General features: G+C 57.0%; 1 protein-coding gene across 1 annotated transcript; it reads left to right on the forward strand.

Annotated features, from left to right (window-relative positions):
- The first annotated feature begins 1,711 nt into the window (after positions 1-1,711).
- Positions 1,712-17,426, forward strand: STRA6 (signaling receptor and transporter of retinol STRA6). The gene is made up of 18 exons (XM_061447339.1): positions 1,712-2,062; positions 6,208-6,358; positions 7,912-7,990; positions 8,406-8,491; positions 8,638-8,777; positions 8,935-9,101; positions 9,238-9,360; positions 10,293-10,360; positions 10,487-10,563; positions 11,140-11,201; positions 11,467-11,647; positions 12,397-12,472; positions 12,538-12,671; positions 13,850-13,967; positions 14,152-14,253; positions 15,039-15,202; positions 16,043-16,180; positions 16,451-17,426. Exons 2-18 carry the CDS (start codon positions 6,234-6,236, stop codon positions 16,627-16,629), a joined length of 2,019 nt encoding a protein of 672 aa, XP_061303323.1. The 5' UTR covers positions 1,712-2,062; positions 6,208-6,233; the 3' UTR covers positions 16,630-17,426.
- Positions 17,427-19,287: the final 1,861 nt, after the last annotated feature.

Here is a 19,287-nt window from a genome sequence, read left to right on the forward strand (position 1 = left end):
ACTGCTGTGCAGAATGCCTTCTGAAGGGACTTGCTCCATCCCTCCCTTTGCACCCCAAACCGTAGTGGGGACCCTGTGCCGCTTCCATGGGGCACAGCAGCAGGAATTACTGTGATCATATTGGTGCCTGTGTGAAGGATCTCCAGCTCCCAAATGCTTCTGAATGTTTCCTCTGCCTCAATTAAAACCCTGCAGGCTCTAATGCGGGCAAATGGGAGCTATTTCAGCCTTAACTAGCAGGCTTAATTTCCTTGTGCAAACACATTACAGAGCCACCGTTAATGACAGCATCATCAAAGGCTCATTTGCCCGCCATCCGATCTCAGGCACAGTTCATTCATGCAGCATTTCCCCAGCTGTACCAAAGGTGGATGTGCAGCAGGTCTGGAGGTGCCACCTCCATCGTCTTAACATGGCAAACCTGGGGCTGAGACCTTCCCAAAACTAAATCCCAGTTCCCATGGCTCTGTTGGGAGTGAAGTTGCTTCCTAGGACAGTGTGAAGTCTGCTTTTGGCAAACTGGATGTAAAGTGAAAGGTGGCCTTCGGCTGGAGCCCTGTCTGGTCAGCTCTATGTCTGGGTTTGGAAAGCTGTGTAATGGTGACAAGACCTGCATGGTTTGGCCAAAAATGGGTTCCTCAATGTAAAAGCCCTTTCCTTTATGGAAGGGTCCCCATTGGCACAGTGAGAGGCTGTGATTTGCTCCTGAATCTCAATGCTCCAGCGCACCTTACCCACTGTTACAGGGCAAAACAGGCTCAGGACATCAGTGCATGGAAGGAGATTCTTCTCCATCAGCAGAAAAGGGATCTGGGAGACAGCTTATGGTGTAGGGAAGAGGCCAAGGATGTATGTGGTGAGGAGCTCTGCAGCCTTCAGGTGCTGCTTAGGGTTGGGAGAGGTGTCGGAAGCAGGAAACCCATCCTGTGTCCATAGCTATCCAGCACAAGCAGCACCAGCTCTTCTTTCTAAACCTTTCCCTAATCCTTCAGTTTTCCCAGGAAGCAATCCCAGGGAAGGGAGTTAAAAACACCCCAACCAACCAACCAAGCCTGCAGGTCAGTTTGTTCAGCATTGCCACAAGGTTTTGGCTAAAAATTAAGCTAAATCTTCAACCTGGATTAATTTTCCTCTGCTGCGCTTGCTGTCACATGTATGTCACTTACATGTCACATGCTGTGTGTGTGTTTGTCCAGATTATAGCCTTTGCTTGTACACTGCTGTCTCCTGCACTGAGTGTAGCTGGTGGGGAGGATGTGTTGGCCAAGGAGAAGATGGATAAAGACAGTGTGGCAAGGTTACCTGGTCCTCCCAGCTGCCTGCACCCACTCCTGGGGCAAAGCATCCCCCAGAGTATCCCTTTCTAACCTCCTCCAGGCTGTTTCCCACTGCTGTGTGCCCATCACCCTCTGAGCTCTGGGCAGTACCTGGCCATTTCCAAGGGGGATGCTTTGGTGTTGGTGTTCCCCAAGCTTGACCCAACCCCAAACTTCCCTTCCCTGTTCCAAACCCTCCCAGATCACACACAGCCACAGGATTTGGGTGAAGGATCAGGCTCCAGGTCCTACACCCACTCAGAGCTGGCCCTTTGCTTTGTCTTAGGAGAAAGCAGCGATGTTTGCATCCCATGGAGGGGGGACGCACAGCAGCATCTCAACCCCTTGGGCTCCCCCCCTAAACCTCAGCCCAGGCTCGGAGGGAGCAGCCACAACCCAGCTGAGCCTGCGGAGAGCTGGGGAAGAAGGGGGCTGGCCCAAGCTGCCTCCTGTGCCGAAAAGCTCTGCCTAATCAAAGGGAGAGCGGAGCACGGGGTTGGTTGCTTTTCGTTTCCTAAACCCCAGGGTGGCCCCCAGCCAAGGCCTCCTGGCGATGGAGGGGATAAAGTTCCCTGAGCCTCGGCAGCCTCCGCGCGCTCCCGGTGCGCTGAACTTTGCCTCTAAGCTTGCTTGGCTGCATCCGCGCCTGATGCTTTAGACCCCGCTTAGCGAGGCCACGCTTCTCCTGGGACCCCCATTGGGCCAAGCCTCGGGTGCCCTGCCAGGAGGTGGCTGGTTGGAAGAAGGTAACTTCTTGTTGTTGTCTTTCCTCTTCTCCCCCTCCTTTTCCATCCTTGCAAACTTGGCATCATGAGCCCGTGGGGTTGCTTGTGCCAGGTTGGGAATGTGCGCTTCAATCTACAGCAAATTGGGGGGGGGCAAATCCTGCTCTGGGGCTGCAGGACCCACACCCTCCCCAAATCTCAGCTCTGCCCTTAACCTTAAGCAGGGATTTTGCTTCCCTGTTGGGAAGCAATCCGGGGGGGGGGGGGGGGGAGGAAGCTTTTCCTGGGGATGCTCGCTCCCCCCAGCATGGCAGGAGGGGAGGTTATGGGGTGCTCTGCCCCTAAGCCTCCCCCCGGAGCTGCTCTCCGTGCCACGGATGGCTTTGTCAGCAGGTTTTGGTGCAGTTCTGCTAACTCCTGACACAGCAGAGGGGCTGTGTGTGCAGCAGGTGCCGCTGCCTTTGCTTTAAAATGAAGGGGTGGGGGGGTCTCAGGAGCCTAAAAATAACCTTAAAGAGCCTCCTCGGCTTAGATGTTGAAGCTGCCTTTGCTTTGGAAGTGCAAAAGGGGCTTCTTGGGCTTTGTGGGGAGAGTGTTTGTGATCTCTGTGGGGGATTGATTATCTGCAGGCTCCAGCTTGCAGGGAAAGGGTTTGGGAAGGGCTGGAGCGGCTCCATGGCTGAGGTCGGGGTGCAGGGGAGAAGCGGCTTGGAGCGGATGAGAACCGGCTTCACGGAGCTGGGAGCAGGGAGGAAAACGCTGTCGGAGCGGGATGAAAAACTTCCCCCAGCCCTTTCCCTGCCCCGGGCAGGGGCTTTCCCCAGGGGATGGAGGCAGCCGCAGGCTGGGATGCGGTCACCGGCTTCCCGCATCACTCACCAGTGCAGTGAGCTAAGCGTTCTCGGGCACCCGGGGCTGAAGGGTGAGCAGCCGCTTCCCGGAGGTCCCAGGCTCCGGCTGGATGGTCCAGAGAGTGTCTGTGTGTGTGTGTGGGCTCTTTGGCACTTGTGTTTGGGGAAGTTGGGAGCAGCATGGGATCAGCACGCTGGGAAAAGGGCTGCTTTCCCTGCAGGATGATCAAAGGCTGCAGGAAGCTCCGGGCAAGGGCTGGACCTGGCATCTTCGGTGCTTGGAGGGCCCCAAGGTCAGCGGTGGAGGGAAGGGATGGGACCGACTGCCCCCTTGCCCTTCCTGGATGGGAGGCTGCAACCCCCCTGTTCTCATCTCATTTTGGGGCTAGGGCTCTGAGTGTGGTGGATCTGGGGATGAAGTTGGCTGGCTCAGCTTGTGCTGATGTGACACCAGGCTTTGTATCTCTGAGCATCATCTGGACCCGCTAAACCCACCGTTGAGAATGCCATCTTCCCTTCGATGTCCTCTAAAACATCCCTGTGCTACCTGGCTCTGCTGGGACCAGCGTGGCTCCTGAACGGCAATTGAATTAGAGGAGATCTCACTTAAACAACTTCCCCCCCACTCCCTGAGCAGTTTGCAATGAGATCTTTATCACTTTTATTAAAAGCTGTACATAAGGCATCACCATTAGGTTGAATGGGAGGAGGGAAGGGGGGGTCATTCCCTTAGGACTCCCCTATTCTCTTCCCCCCCTTCCCCAGTTTAATTCATAGTGGTGGGATGCAAAAGCTCCCCAGAGTGTGATGGATAGTGGGAAATGAAGAATATGAAGGAGCTTTATTGAAGCCATCAATCTCGGACTCGGCTGCTGCGATCAAAGGCCCGGCCTGTTCCAGCAGAGGTTATGTGGAGGAGCAAAGGGATCTGGTTTCGGGGAAGCCCAGGGCAGAGAGGGGTTGCTGATCCCGCTGATCCCACCTGCTTTTCCTTCTCCTTCCCTTCCCTGACACTGGGATTTGCAGGAATAGGGGGGTGTCTCCTCCAGCGCTGCTTCAGCCCTGTTGGCCGGGGCAATAACAGACCCACTGGGGACCGGGCTTACATGTCCCCATGTCACAGCATCACTTGTTCAGCCTCGCACTGCGGTGGCTCACCTGATGGTGATGGGTTTCAGCAGATGGGTTGGAGGCTCTGGAGCACCTCCTGATTTCTGCAGACCATTCACAATGGTGACCAAGATGCTGCCACGCTGCTTGGGGGAACACAATGGTGGCTTGGTGACCTAGAGTGGGACAGGATCCATCTCGTGAAGAGGAGTGGGAGGGGATGAAGGACTGAAGGTGGTGCTGGGAATGTGTTGACCTGTCTTGCTCCCATCCCCAGCCAGAGATGGGCAGCAAAGCCCTGGGGGTGTGTATGTGGCTATGAGCAGGGATGTGCTGGAAGGGACCTCGCACACCACCCAGGGAGCTTCTCAGCTTGCTCTCATGATGCTGCCGCCCGGTGCAGATGCAGGCTGTGGCTTGCCTGCAGGGCTCCTGATGGCTGCGTGTACCATGTCCCTGGCTGGGCCTTTCCCTTCTTTCCTTCCTGCTTTTCCCTTGCCTTCCGGGTCCTCAAGAGGCTGAAAATCTGGGCACTGGCAATGTGGCATCCGCTGGCTCGGCCAGAGGTGGATCATCTCACGTAATGGCAGGACTGGTGGTGGGAGATCTTGCTCTCTGCTGGTTGCCCCTCCTCAGGTGACCCCACAAGAGGGACATAGGCAATTTGGTGGCTTTTGGAGCTGGTCCCTCACCCAGATGCTGCTTGGTGGGGGTAAAACTGCATCCCCAGAAGGAAGCTGCTCACCTTCCTAAACCCCAGCCTCAGCTTTCAAGCCCTGGCAGCCTTTGGTGACCAGTGGGAGGAGGAAGGGGCTTGCAGACTTGTGCTCACTGCTATGAACTTTACAAGCTCCTTCTACCTTTTTACTGAGTGCTGCATTCCTGGGAGGTGAGGTCAGAACTGCTTCCCTGCGCAGGCAGAGCCAGGGGATGGCTGCAGAGTCAATAGCTTGAGGCTGGGATGTGCTGGGTGGGTTGAGGATGGGGTCTGGTTTGGATGCTCTGCTGGGGCTGATGGGTCCATCCTTCCTCCACTGGGGAGTGGGGTGGTGGTTGTAGCACCCTGATGGTCATGGTCCAAATGCTGGCATAAGGGGGACCTGCTATCGAGTTGAGTTTTGTCCCTATGGGAAGGGAGATGAAGGTCCCAGGTCTCATGCCCTGACCTAGAGAGAGTCTCTGGAGGGGAGCCAGAACCTGGCTGGGGACATGATCGCCAGTGGAACATCAGATCATGGGGCAGTAGGGCCATGGTGGCGAGTGCCATTTGTCTGTCCAGAGACAGGGCCACCTGCAGGGCCACAGTCTTGGTTCAGGGAATCTCTTTGAAGCTGATGTGCTGTATCCATCATGGTCCCTGGTGAACACCAGCTGTACAAACAGCAGCCCGGAGCAGAGCTGCTGGCTCAGCCATCCATCTCCTACCCACCCCCTTAGAGCAGCCCTGAGGTGTTGGAGATGTCCCTGTGCTGCGGGATGAGGTGTCCCCAGGTCCTGGGCTGGCTCCTGGGGCTTGGAGGCTGCTCTGAGCATCACTGCCTGGCACCTGGGGACGCCTTTGGGCACTGCCTTTCCCATAGCGATGGTAGATGGGCACGTCGCAGCTTGTGCGGTGTAGCTCTGGGATGGAGCAGAGGGTGTGGGGCTGTCTGAGCCAAAGTCATCAAAGAATAGAGGGGAGAAGGAGAGACGAGAGCTTGTTGGCTCTGGCACCGCGACAAAGCCTCCTTCCTTCTCCTTGCTGCACAGGGATGGGGCTGAGGGGTGTTGTGGCACAGAGGGGCACTGGGGACGTGGCTGGGAGATCACATCCTCCCTTTGCCAGCCTGCGCCGCCCAGCCCCACGCTTGACCTTGCGCTGGTTTCAGAGCCGCTGGCGTAAAGGCTGCTCCGCAACCCAAACAAAGGCTCCGAGTCTATCAGCATCCATCCCGCGGCGGGCAGGGAGCGGCCGGGACCATGAGGTGTGCCCGGAGCGCTCGGGGAAGGGGGGTTCATCCCTTCTGCCTCCCCCTGAGTCCAGATAAAAGCTGGATCCTTGGAGGCACGGCTGGATTTGGAAGGCTCCCAGTCCCTGTTCCCTCCCTGTCTGCGGGAGTGACCCGAGGAGATAAAGCCTCTTGGCTCAGCGCCTCCATCCCTTCATTTCCAAGAGCCCAGGAGGACTCACCTTGCCTCCAGCTGCCTCTCCCCATCTCTCCCCAGCCTGAAGAGGGAGGAAGGAGACAGCCATGGCAGCCAACAGCTCCGGTGGGATGCAGGATGCTCCTCTGGACAGCAGCTTGGCCAGCACCGATGACCTCGCTTCTGACTGGTACATCTATGAAACCATGGAGCCAGCCGTGCCACAGGATGAGTAAGTGTCCAGCCCTACCGGTGGGTGCCACGTGTCCCCTGTCCCTGCTGGGTCACCCTGGGCAGCAGCCAGCCTCCTGCCCAGCTGCCACATCCCCTTTGTGTGGAGCAACCTCCCCTGAGCACCAGTCCCAGCGTTTATGCCTGGGAGAGCAGGAGGTGATGGAAAAGGCTCTTTTGGGCCACCTAAAACTGCTTCATTCCTTTATGGGTGCTTGCCTCAGGGATGGGAACCCAGGGCTCAACCTCACAGCAAGGACCTGGCACTTCATATCCTTATCAAGGATAAAGGAAGTGCTCTAGGGAGGGGAAACTGAAGCATGGAGCAGTAGGGTGACCTATCCAATGTGAAGCTGGGCATCCCAAGGCGCATCTATCAGCACCTATTGTCTCTCTGTTAACTTAATCCTCTCTGAGCGAGTTTTATACCACTCAGTTGACTGGTACCCAACCCAGAGGGTCAGCAGGAGTAGATCCCAATGGTGACCAGCTCTAAGGGATCCTCCTCACCCTTAATCTTCCACATTGTGCTCTGGATTTAGGTGCTGAAGCCCAAAAAGGGGTTTGGTGTCCCTGTGCTCTCAATGTTGCGGGTGTGTGTCCTCAGTTTCCAGAGCTGGGATATTTTTGGACACCAGGAATTTTCTGCCCTATCCAAGGGCAGGGAAAAGAAGCCTGAAATCAGAGCTTTGCTAATGTCAGCTGGTCCTATACAGCCTTTACTGGCAGGCTGGGGACAGCCTTGGATATAGGATGCCTGAGGAATCCTCATTCCACTCTCAGACCCTTCCCTGCAGCCTTGCTCCTGTCTCTGCCCACCCCATGGCCATGAGGGCTCGTGTGGGCCCCCCCCACTGTGTGTTATGGGGCTCAGGATGTCCGGCTCCCTGGCACAGGGATTTGCAGCCAGCACAGTCCCTCCTGGCCTTGGGAGAGCAGCAGGGCTGCGGCACAGCAGAGATTAAGGGGTGCCGTGGAGGCCAGAGGGGGAATAAATAAAGCAAAGCCTGGCACATCTGCTTGGCCTTGGCTGGCTGGGGATGCGGCACCACCGACCCCAGGCTTCCATCGCCTCTGCTGTCCCACAGCTCTGCGGCTGGTCCCTATCCCATGGGAAAGGCGCTGAAACACCCTACAAGGGGCCTTCAGCCCCCCAGATGACATTTAACAAGTGCAGTGCCTCAGGGAGCAGGAACTGCTCTGTGCAGGCTGCATCCCTTGAAAAGGCAGAGTTAGGGTGGAAATGAGTATAAGAGAGGTAAACTGGGCTTCGTCCTTCCTTGCTGATCTCCTGTTGGGCCTCGGTATCCCTGTTTGTGGAAGGAGGTCACCCAGACCCTGTGGGGATCAGCTTGGGGCTGCTCCCGGGTGTTATCTTTATTGCTTGCTTGATCGTAAGTTATCTTGTGAGGGTGACTTCACCCCTGGCTGTGTAACCCAGCTCTTTGGAGGTTTACCCCTTCTGGCCATCAGACAGAAATCCCTGCTGCATCTTTGCTTTGCCCTTCTGGGGCTAAATACAACAGCACATGATTGGCTTTCTCCCCTTTGTAGCATGTTTCCCAGTGCAATCCCAGACTGTGACCCCACCATTTCTCCCAGACTGTATCACATGTGCATGGCACCCATCTCCGTAAGTACCTGCCCCATCCCATGGGATGAGTTATTTGCCCTGATGTTGTATTTGCTGCCCCCCAGCTTGGGTCGTGCCCATCTACTCCCGTATACCAGATCTGGGCTCTTCAGCTTGAGCTGGAGCGAGGTTTGAGCTGGGCTGCTCTGACATGGGACTCAAGCATCCCTAGACTGTAATCAGTAGAAAGCTTTGATTTATTTCTATATCATGGTCCCACTGAGGTGTTCAGAGCCTGTAGCTCATCAGAGCAGGTTGAGAAGCACCTGCCTTGCTTCAACCATGGCTGAATAGAGGTTGTTGGGTGGAGGTGGTGTCTCCCTGGAGGTTCCCATCACATTGCAGCACCTCCAACCCCCCCCCCCCCAGACACCACCCCATGTATTTATTGCTCCCTCGGTTGGGTTTCTGGCAGCTGGCCGTGCTCCTGGGCTTGTCCTTGCTGGTGAAGCGCAGGAGTCTCCACCGGAGCTGCTGGAATGGTGTCCCAGGACTGCTCAGGTACCCGGTCCCCATCACCCCTCAGCCAAGTGGGTGGAGGGATGCTTGAGGTGCAGCACGGGACCTAAACCAGCTCTGGGGCAGAGGATGGTGAGGACAGGGTGCCCGTGGCCTGGTGGAAGGCTCATTCCTTCCTTGCCTTGCAGCCCAGCCAACTTCCTGGAGGAGGAAGGCAACCGCGGGCTGGTGGCCGCAGTGTTCGGCATCCTCTTCTCCTCCCTGTGCGTGCTGGTCTTGGACACGGACCCTCTGCCGCTCATCACCCACTCCTCCCAGAGCACCCGGGGTAAGGCCAGCACCCTCCTGCCCTGTGAGCATCGCGCTCCTCCCCACCCAGGAGGTGTGAAGCTTTGGGTGTCACCCTGCGCAGCCTCTTCACCCTGGTCCCTACTGAGAGCGCTGCTTCTTGCCTGTTTTGCTCTCCCTCCTCTCTTCCCATCCAGAATACTGGAAGATCCTGGCTTTGCTCTACTACCCTGCCTTCTACTACCCCCTGATGGCCTGTGCCACCCTCCGGCACAGGGCCAGCTACCTCATGGGCTGCCTGCTCTCCTGGTGCCACTGCGTGGTCCACATCTGGCAGAAGGTGGATTGTCCCCAGTCACCAAAGGTATGGGTCCCTCTGCCTGGGGAAGGAGCAGGGAGGCTGCTGTGGCCAAGGCTTCCTCATCACCTCCTTCAAGGGACATTAAGGTGTCACCCACCCAGGACTGGGGTGGGATGATGACATCTCTGCTTCTCCCCAGATATACAGGTACTACTCCACACTCTCGTACATCCCCATCATCCTCTGCCTTGTGCTCTTAAGCCTTTGGTATCCAGCCCTGCTCATCAAGAGCTTCACCGGGCAGGAGGAGACCTTGGAAAAGGTAATGCAGATCTATGGGGTGACTTGGTGGGGATGAATGGGAGACCCCTCTGATGGACCTGCATGGTTTTGGGGGTCCCCCTGCCCCAGAAGCTCTCTGCCTGCCTCGGGACTGGGGGAACTGGGCGCTCCCAGGCCATGTGGTCCCCACTTTGCTCCAGCACTGGGAGCTGCCTCCTCTCCATCCCTCTTTTGAAGGCAGGGATGGCGGCTCTTTTTATCTCCTTGGATTTGAAGAGGGAGTGGAAAATCCATCTTTGGAGTAAACTCCTTAGTGCAAGAGGCTTAAAGCATCAATACATCCTGTTCAGGCTGGGACTGGGGTTGCCTTGTTTTCCCAACACTCTGGATAATCCCCAGCCCTTTGGGAAATGCCGGGGCTTTGTTGGGAAGAGAGGAGGAAAAACCTACTTCAGGATAAGCAGCCAGCCCAAGTGTGGACTGAAGTGACCCCAGGCCCTTGGTGGGAGCTGGCTGATGGGAATGGAGGGTTTCAGCTGTCCTACTGGTGTGCCGGCATTTGGGCTGCTTTGCTGATGGGAGCAAGGCACGTTCGCTTCCACCTTCTGTGATGCTGGAAGATTTGCTGCCAGCACCATTCCAACATGTTCATTATGGCTGGGAATCCATCATCCTTGGCTGATATGGTTTAGTGTAAGGTGTCCCTGCCCACGGCAGGGGGGTTGGAACTAGATGATCTTAAGGTCCTTTCCAACCCTAACTATTCTATGATTCTATGATTCTATCCCTGTGGGTGACGGACTCCTGCAACAGAGGGTGCTGTGGGGCATCATGTGTATGTCTGCGGCAGGAGATGGCTGCTAGATGGGATGCAGATGCTCTGGTCCCCCAGAAGGCAGAGTCACCTCTCCCTGCTCACTGTGAGCACACTCCTGTGCTCAAAGCAGGCAACTTATTGCTGCTTTCCTGAAGGTGCCAGGGAGAGGTTATTACAAGAAGTACCTGAAGGCTGTCCTGTCCAAACGCCCTCAGAAGGGGAGGTAAGGATAACATAGCAATTCCCATTGCCCATAGCAATTCCCATAGCACTGCCCCATCAGTGATTCACAGTGGGGGCAGAGAGGTTCCCTGCTCCCAAGCTTCTCACCCTCCTCTTCCCCCTGCAGCTCCACAAAGCTCGAGGAGAGCCTGCTGTCCAGGGTGCAGACGTACTTACGCTCCTACATCTACACTCCCGAGGAAGGTTGGCTGCGGCACGGGCTCCACACACCGCCTGCATCGCATTCCTGGGACAGCAAATGCCTTTCCTGGCTCTTTCCCCAAAGCAGCCGTGTCCTGGCTGTGCACACACTGCTGTGCTATGGGGTGGGGAGCAAAGGACCCCGCCATGGGGTATGGGTGGGCTCAAGCAGTGAGGTTCAGGTGTGGGTTGTGCTGAGAGTGCAGCCTGGCGCTTGATGAGGATGTGATAAGGGGTTAAAATCCCTAAGCGGAATGGGGAAGTGTTCCTTGCCCCCTTCACCCATGGGAGGAGCAGGAGCTGTCGCAGAAGGTGGCACCCTGAGGGACAGGGCTCCCCATGCAGCATGAACCTGGATTCTGTGACCAGGTTTCAAGGGATTGCGGAGTACGGAGACACCGCTCCCAGCTATATCCTTGTGGAATTGCTCTGGAGAAGTCGCAGTTACTACTTGACCGCCCTGTCCCACTGCTCTCACTGGGGTGTTTGCTTTGGCTGCTGGCTAGGGTGGACCTGCAGCCTGCTCCACTCTTTCCCTGTGATCCCACATCCCAGCTCCTCTCCAATTCTTCCTTACAGGTTTCCGGATCCCATTGAAGCTCGTCCTGTCCGTGACCACAGCCATGATCGCTGTCTACCAGGTGATGCCAATGGTTAAATGCCGAGCAGAACCCCCTCCCTTCCCTGTTGGCTGTGTCCTCTTGAGGCAGAGGAGCCCAGAGGGCATTGCCACACCACACTTTTGGCTATCAGAATGGTATTTGCATGCCTTGAGGCATTACCATCCCTCATGGCAGCCGGCCCAGTGCTTCCAGGGCTCAGGCAGCCTTAAGTCCTTAAGCCAAGACGATGGCTCAGCAATGGGATGCCGTGACCAGGGGCTCACGTGGCACTGCTCTCTCACAGGTCGCCCTCCTGCTCCTGGTGGCCGTCGTCCCCACCATCCAGATCATCCGGGCAGGAATGACGAAGGACATCGTGGTGCTGTTGGTCCAGTTTGGCTTGGTGCCCTCGGACAGCCCCGCTGCCCCTGGTGACATGGAGAAGGAGCTCAGGACTGTCAAGTACTACCTGTGGTCGCTGGAAGGTGGGCTCCCAGCCGGGCCCTGCATCCAGAGGTGGTTTCTGGAGGGTTTCCGAACGTACCAGGGAGGTTTCCGGCCCCGAGGGTGGTCCAGGAAGCTGGATGCTGACGGAAGAGCTTCCAGGGGGAGTTGAACCCAGCTGCTGAAGCCGCGGCCGTGCAGACATGAAAGCAGCCGCGGATGCCTGGTGCCAAGGCAGCGATGTGCTGCAGATGCTGCCCTTCGGCTGCGGGCTTTGGGATGTGCTGGAATCGAGCAGATGGCCCTGGATGGGGAATGTGGGGATGGCAGGGGTTCCCCCTCCCTCCATGGTGTACCCTGGGGGACCACCAACCTCGGGGGAGGCTTTTATGTCTTTTCCCAAGTCACCGAGTCCCTCTCATCCTCTTTTTCCCCCCTGACATCTCCACCTCTCCTACCAAACCTCCCTTCTCCCTCTTACTTTTACCCCGCAGCATCTCCTCGGCTCTCTCCATCTCACTGCCTGCTTATTACAGCTTTTCCAGCACTGACCTAACCCAACTGCTTTATTTGCCCTGGGTGCTTGTCTTTCCCCTTCCCTTTCACTGCCTCACCAACTCACCTGGCAGATGGAGATCCCTGTGTCACAAAGAGGGTAGGGGGCAAATTGAGGCACGGTCACATCGATCACTCGGCCCCCTGCCATGCTCCTGAGATAGGTTTTGCAGTCAAATCCCATTGCGTGGACGGCCACAGTCATAGCCCATCATCTCCCCCTGCTCCTCTGCAGTGTGCTACATCTGCTCTTTGGTGCTGTGCTGCCTGCTGACCTGCGCCATGCTCCTGAGGACGCTGGTGATGCACAGGTACGGTGTCCTTGCTCCTCTTCCCCTTCCCACCAAGCCAGGATGCAGCTTGTCTGTCTCCCCAGGAGCAACCTGAAGGCTCTCTACCAAGGAGCGGTGCTGGATGTCTTCTACAAAGCCCATATCCTTCGCCCATCCCGACAAGCCATCGTCTGCTGGATGAGCTTTGCCAGCTTCCAGACAGCTTTCGCCTGCCTGGGTAAAGGGTGCTGGGGCAGGATGGGGTGGGTGGATGGGGGGTGGACCCCCTCCTCGCACATCATACCCAGCGTTTGAGCATCTTGTCCCCCTTTCTTGTCCCGTTTCACAAAGGGCCAGCTGCAGAGAGGCTTTTGTTCCTCTTTCCCCAAACACAATCTGTCCTCCTGCAGGAAGGACCATGCTGAACACCAAATGGTTGGGAGTTAAAAAGGGAAGGGGGGGGAATGGTGACTTGTTTTGGCTCAATCCCAGCTATTTTGATTGGAGAAGCTGTCACACCATCTCATGCAAAGGACTGTCTGTCTCCTCCGCTCCCAGTCTTCACATCCCAGATGCTCCTCGCTGTGCATCTTCCCCAGCACAGCCAGGGTGTCCCTGGGGTGGGGTGGGGGGGTTTGGACACCCCAGGGATGAGTGAAGGACATCCAAAGGGGTAGAAATCTTCACCCCACCATGGTCTGGAGCCGTTTTAAGGCCTCTCTGCCCCATGGGAGGTGACACTAGGCAGTGATGCACACACAATATCCAACCATCTCAGCGCCCCAGGGGCAACCTGAGGGTCCAGGGTGGTGATGGAAGGACGGGGGGGCCCACCAGGCCTCTTGGTGACCAATCCTTGCAAGACCAGACCCATCTTGGAGGCAGGTTGCAGGGATCAGTGTGGAGGTAGGAGCTGGGGAGCACCCCAGGAGCAACTTGCACCCCTTTGCCAGTGTGGAGCAGCTTTCCTTTGGCCCCCCAGTACTCAGTGCAGCGCTGGCTGCATCTCACCGTGTCACCACGCGTCTGCCTGCTGCTTAAGGGTCTTGGCTTTCAAGTCATTAAAGCCAAGCAGTGGAGGTGAAGCACGAGCTCGAGCCCAAGGAGCAGCAGCAGCTGCTGATCTGGGTGTGATTTATGATCAGAAATCAGAGCTCAGGCTGATTCCTATGATGAGGCAGCAGAGTTGCAGCACTGAGTGATGCCTCTTCTCAGCAGGGATAATGGGGGGAGTGATAAGAGAGGCTGAATGTGTAATTAAATCCCATGTGTTGGGAGCAGGGCAGGCAGGGATGGATCTCACAGGCTTTCTATGGGATTAAAATGGTGCTCAGCAACAAGCTTTGGTTGAGGAACAAAAGCAAGAACTTCTTCCATCTTCTGCTTCTCCATCCTCTCCTCGTGTCTCCCTCGCAGGTCTCCTCATCCAACAAGTGATCTTCTTCATCTGCTCAGTGGGGTTCACCTTCCTCTTCGTCATCCCTCTCCAGTCGGGCACTGACAGTTACCTCTTCAGGATCATTCGGAACATGTGGTGGGTGCTCACAGCCCTCAGGGAGGGGGTGAAAGACCCAAATGGGTGCCATGGCCACGGTGTGAGATGCTCTGTCAAGGGGAGGCTCTATCTTGGGCTCTTTCAGCTTTGCTGGAGGTTTCTGCTGCTTGTAATGGTGCCTCATGCTTGGGGCCCTCCTCTTGGCCTCTTCCCTCCCATCCAGGCCCTTCTGGTTGACCCTGGTGGTTGCCGTCATTGCGCAGAACCTGGCAGCTCAGTACCAGTTCCTGGAGCAGCATCCCCTCCGGAAGGAGCTCACCAACAGGTACGGGCATGGTGAGGTCCCTGGGGCAGAGCTGATCCCTCCCCAGTCCAGGGCACGGGGCTGTGTTGGGTTTACATCTGTCCCTGGTGTTGTGGTGTCCTCCGTGCCACAAGCTCGAGGGGCAAACCTGTAGGTTTGAGGGGTCCAAGTGGCTCCATGTTCCCAGAGAGGCTTCTTTAGATGCTTTAGAGGGCCATGGTCCATTGACAGCCTTCATTTCAGTGGGGTGAAGTGGGTGAAGTCTATGCCCTGCCCCACCACCCCCATTTGCAAGCCTCAGGGGAAGCCCAGATCCCTCAGGATCAGCTGGACCGGTTCAGATGCTGCTGGCAGATGTGGTTCCTTGTACATGGTGTCACTGCTGAAGCTGTCTCCTTAAGCTGAAGACCAGGGTGACACACGGATCTAGGTGTCCAGCCAAGGGATGTCCACCACCTCCACCGCTTGCAGTGAGGCTGCTGTAGGCTAATCCAGCCTCCACAGGAGCGAGTGTCCCTCATCCCAAACCACCACACTCACGGTTTAGCTCATTTCTAAGTCTTCAAGGAGAAATGGAGACCCTACGTGTGCTGAAAGCCGAGCTTCCCGATGGCACATCAGGCTGTCCCTTCTCCAAGCGCCTGGAAGGGTGTTTGCTTCTCTCCATGGGATGGAGACACCACAGACGGGGCCCGTGTCTGCTGATGAGGGAGGGAGGCTTGTTTTGGCCGGCGGTTCCTCTGGCAGGGAAGGGCCGTGCTTCCCATCCCATGGTGTTTGTGTTCCTTACTCCTCCTCCTCCGCAGGCGAGCTCTGTACATAGCCACCTACCTGCTCTTCCCCATCAACGTGCTGGTGGGCGTCCTGGCTGGGCTCTGGAGGATGCTCATATCCGGCCTTTATAACTCCATCCATTTCTGCCAGCTGGACATCAGCCTGCTGAACCGGGGCGTGGAGACCTTCGACCCAGGTAGGGCACGGAGGAGTCCCTCCACAGCACCTCTGAACATGGGGGCACTGGGGGCTCCTCCATCACCTGGAGCTGCCTGCATTGAGGGGGGGTTCAAACTGCCTGTGCTCAGACATGGGCAGGGGGCACAACTGGAGCTTCTGATGCCTGCTTGGTCCTGCTTTTCTACCCATCCCCAAGGGTGTGTGATGCTCTTCTGCGGTTCTCTGGGCTTCAGCAGTGCCAGACCCTGTTCCCATGGGCAGTGGCCTCTCATCTTTCCTGTGCTGAAGGCAGCAGGGAAGGAACATAGAATCAGGGAATGGTTTGGGTTGGAAAAGACCTTAAGATCATCCAGTTCCAACCCGCTGCCATGGGCAGGGACATCTTGTCGCCCAAGGCTCTGTCCAACCTGGCCTTGAACAGTGCTAGGGATGGGGCAGCCACAGCTTCTCAGGGCACCCTGTGCCAGCGCCTCAGCACCCTCACAGGGAAGAGCTTCTGCCTTAGATCCAACCTGAATTTCCTTCATTTGTTTTAACCCAATGCCCCTTGTCCTGTAACTGCAGTCCTTGATGAAGAGTCCCTCTCCAGCATCTTTGTAGCCCCCTTCAGACACTGAAAGCTGCTCTGAGGTCTCCAAGCAGCTTCTCTCCTCCAGGCTGAATCGTCCCAGCGTTCTCCTTTCCCATGCTTTTCCTGCTATGATCTTGGGGAGCAGCTCTGAAGGCAAAGCAGCTCTGGCTGGGCAGAGATGGAGCCCAGGAAATAACCTTCCCCTCTGCTCCAGGGCAGGAGGGAGGGGAGAACCATGAAGCCTGGCCCCATTGCTCTCATTCACTGTGGGCTGTGTCCCCCCAGGCTACCACACTTACTGCCACTATCTGAAGATTGAGGTCAGCCAGTCCCACCCGGTGATGAAAGCCTTCTGCTTGCTGCTTCTCCAGCTGGCCAGGCCCGAGGGGCCATCGGGGCTCCGGGCAAGCAACGTGGAAGAAGGTGAGACCTTCCCCTGCCCGTCCGGCGTGATGCACGGCCAGCACCACGGGGCAGCATCATCGCGGTCGGGTTTGCTGCTCCTCTAGGGATGCTGATGGTGCCTATGGGTAAAGGGGCCATTGGGGTTGTGGCTGTCGCATGTGATCATCTCCATCCTAGGAGCTACTCCTGTCCCTCTGATGTGCAAGGGCACCATAGGGCTCCTATGGGTGTAGATGGGAGCGAGGGGAAGCTGGGGCTGAAGTCGTTCCTCCTCCCCTCTCCTCGCAGGCATCCAGCTGATGCAGCACAAGCAGGCGCCTCCGAGCAGAGCCCGGTTCAAGCAGAGCCGAGCCCGCTGGTGGCTGGCTTACACCCTCCTCAACAACCCCGCGCTGACTGCCTGCAGGAAAACCGCCCTCTGCGACCCCACAGCCAACGGCACCCAGCTCAGCACCCCCGAGCCCTGACCTCCAGAGACCCCCCCCACCTCTCTCTGCCTCCCATGCGCACTCCATCCCATCCCTGTCTCCCATTGACTCTCCTCCTGTGCTGGTGGGAGCTTTGGGCACCTCCTGCCCCTCCCCAGCAGCGATGGGGGCTGGTTTGTAGCTTTAGGTCCGTGCTGAGCCACTACCACGGTGCAGAGGTGAGGACAAATGGGTCACCTCCAAGCCTGACCTGCATGGAGAAGGGCTGAGGAGCCAAGCTGAACCCTTCAGCCATCTCAAACGTCTTAGGAGTCACTCCTGCAACGAGCCCACCAGTCCTCAACAGTTGCCTTTCTGACACATGGCATGGCTGGGACCAGTCCCCAGCACCAGGGGAGAAAGGAGAGAGGGAGAATGGGCGTGCTTGTGTGTGTGGAGGGGTCCTCATCCACACCGAGCATGAGGAAATACCCCCATCTCAGTGTGGTGTCCCCATGGAGAAGGTCCCTACTGCCAAGCCCATCCCCAGCTTCTCCCTTTCATTTCTGATCCTGACTCCCCTTACCTGACCCTGGAACTCCTTTCCCCCCGGTTTTGTGAAGGCTGAAACCCCATCCTCTCCGGGCTGTGAGGTTGCAGACCCGGTTGGGTTCTGCTCCCCATAACTCGTGACCTGGCGCCTCTTGCTGCCACCCCTTGTTTTGTTCCAAGCCAGCAGTTCCCCGGGGCTGGTGCCCCTCCAAGTGAGCTGAGCTTGAACCCATAGAAAGCAGTTTTACACCTCACTTGGCCCTGCCGAGGCCAGGAAGGTTAATAAATCACATACCTCATTCCTATGCTCGGGTGTGCTTGGTGCCCATGCCCAAATAAACCAGACCGGACAGGGGGGTTGTCTCTGGGTGATGTTTGGGTCTCACCTTGCTCAGCAGGGGCTTTGTGGTACAATCTGCTTGACCTGGGGGTGACGGCACCAAAGCTGATCCTCACCTTAGGGAATCTGATGCTAAGCTGCTCAGTTTGCTTTCCCATCAAAACTTTTGGCCCTAACCCATGGTTCCCATGAAGGATGTGTGCTGAAACTGGACATAGAGTAACTGAAGCACCAAAGGTAGGTGTCCAAGGTGGTGCCGGATCACCTCCTCCCATGTTGTGTCCCTTAACCCTGCCTTCGTTGGCTGGAAGGATGCCTGGTGCCAGCCCAAGCAGCGTCCTTGGTAGGTGTCCTGGCCTCTCCCCACACCATTGAAGCTGTGTGGGCACCATCCCTTTCCCCAGGAGCCGAACCCTGCTGCCTTTCTATCCTGGCAAAGAGAGGGGGGTGAGTCCCTGTCTTCATCTGGAGCTGCCCCAAGGGCCACTCGGTGCGCTCGGATGCTCAAACCCTGTTGCATCCCCTGCCTGCTAATCAAACAGGATTAAACCCACGCTCTTCTGATGGGATTTGAGCACTGCCTGGCACATAGCACATCATCGCCAACCTGGGTGACAGCGGTGGCACCCCAGGGCTGTTTTCTTCTTAAGACAGCAGGAGCCCGAGGGGCAGGTCCTGCTGTTCCCCCTGGGCTTCACACTGTGAGTCCCGGAGAGATGCGGTGCTGGATGTCCTGTGTGTATCCGCCTGAAGCGATGCCCCAAGGCAGAGGCTGCACTTCCCCCTTGCAGCCCATCCCATCTCCAGCCCTGGGGGCTTTGGAGGCAGCCTTGGTAATCCCTAAAACCTTTGGCAGCGCCGGGCCATGGGTGGAGCTGGATTTCAGCATCTGTTTACACAGCCCTGCCCAAGGCTTCCTGGAGATGTCTTGGCAGGAGGGGCCTTCTCCGATTTGCTTGTTTTCTTTCCCTTCTTTGACATAAGCAGCGTGCCCTGGGGGTGAACTGAGCTCCTCTTCTTCGCGGTGGCCTCGCTTCCCGTCTCCAAGCCCTCAGCATCAATAGCTCTGCCCCCGTGCATCTGCAGTCCTCTCCACCCAGCCCCTGAGCTGACCGTGAGGTGGTTCAGGGAGATGATCCCATTGCAAAAACAGTCTTTCATGGAAAAGTGCCCCTGTGGGGAATGCAGACGCAGGGCTGGGTCATGCTGTGGCTTTGCAAGTGTGAGGGACACAGAGGAGATGATGGCGGTTGTGGTGGCATCCTGGGCTTGAGTGAGCTGGTGGCTGGGGGTGGGTCAGGATGGTGATGCCAAGTCCAGCATCACCTGCAGCATCTAATCCGGAGGCACGCAGCAGGGTGCTCTGTTTGTTATAAATGAATGATGCTTAATACCACTTACAATTAGCCATAAATCCATGGGTGAACTTGGTGGCAGTGAAGGAATTCACCTTTCTGGTGCCAAAACCGCCACGCACCACCAAGGCAGGGGGAGCAGCAGATTGGCAAGGCGGGCAGAGGCAGTCTTACTGCTTCCATCCTTATCCCAGGCTCCAAACCCTGTCACCAGCTGAGGCTGTAGGAGTGAGCTCCTGTACCCCCGTATTCCCAGGCAGGCAGGGAAGGGATTACCCTGACTGCGATAAAACTCATGTTCAAAGCTGTATCCTCTGAAACGAAACCAAATCTCTCATTGGGGCCGCGATGTTTTCCATCCTTTCTGCCTGTAATGGGAAAAACATGTGCCTGGTTGTTAGCATCAGAGCCCGGTTCTGCCTCGGGACCCCCACGGAGCCCTCGGCGCCGTACCCGGGCTGTGTTGACATA

This window comes from Pezoporus flaviventris, unplaced genomic scaffold, assembly GCF_033815535.1.
Source record: "Pezoporus flaviventris isolate CSIRO_AGI_PZ_B2104156 unplaced genomic scaffold, CSIRO_AGI_Pfla_v1 ptg000006l, whole genome shotgun sequence".
In the NCBI taxonomy this organism is placed as follows: domain Eukaryota; kingdom Metazoa; phylum Chordata; class Aves; order Psittaciformes; family Psittacidae; genus Pezoporus; species Pezoporus flaviventris.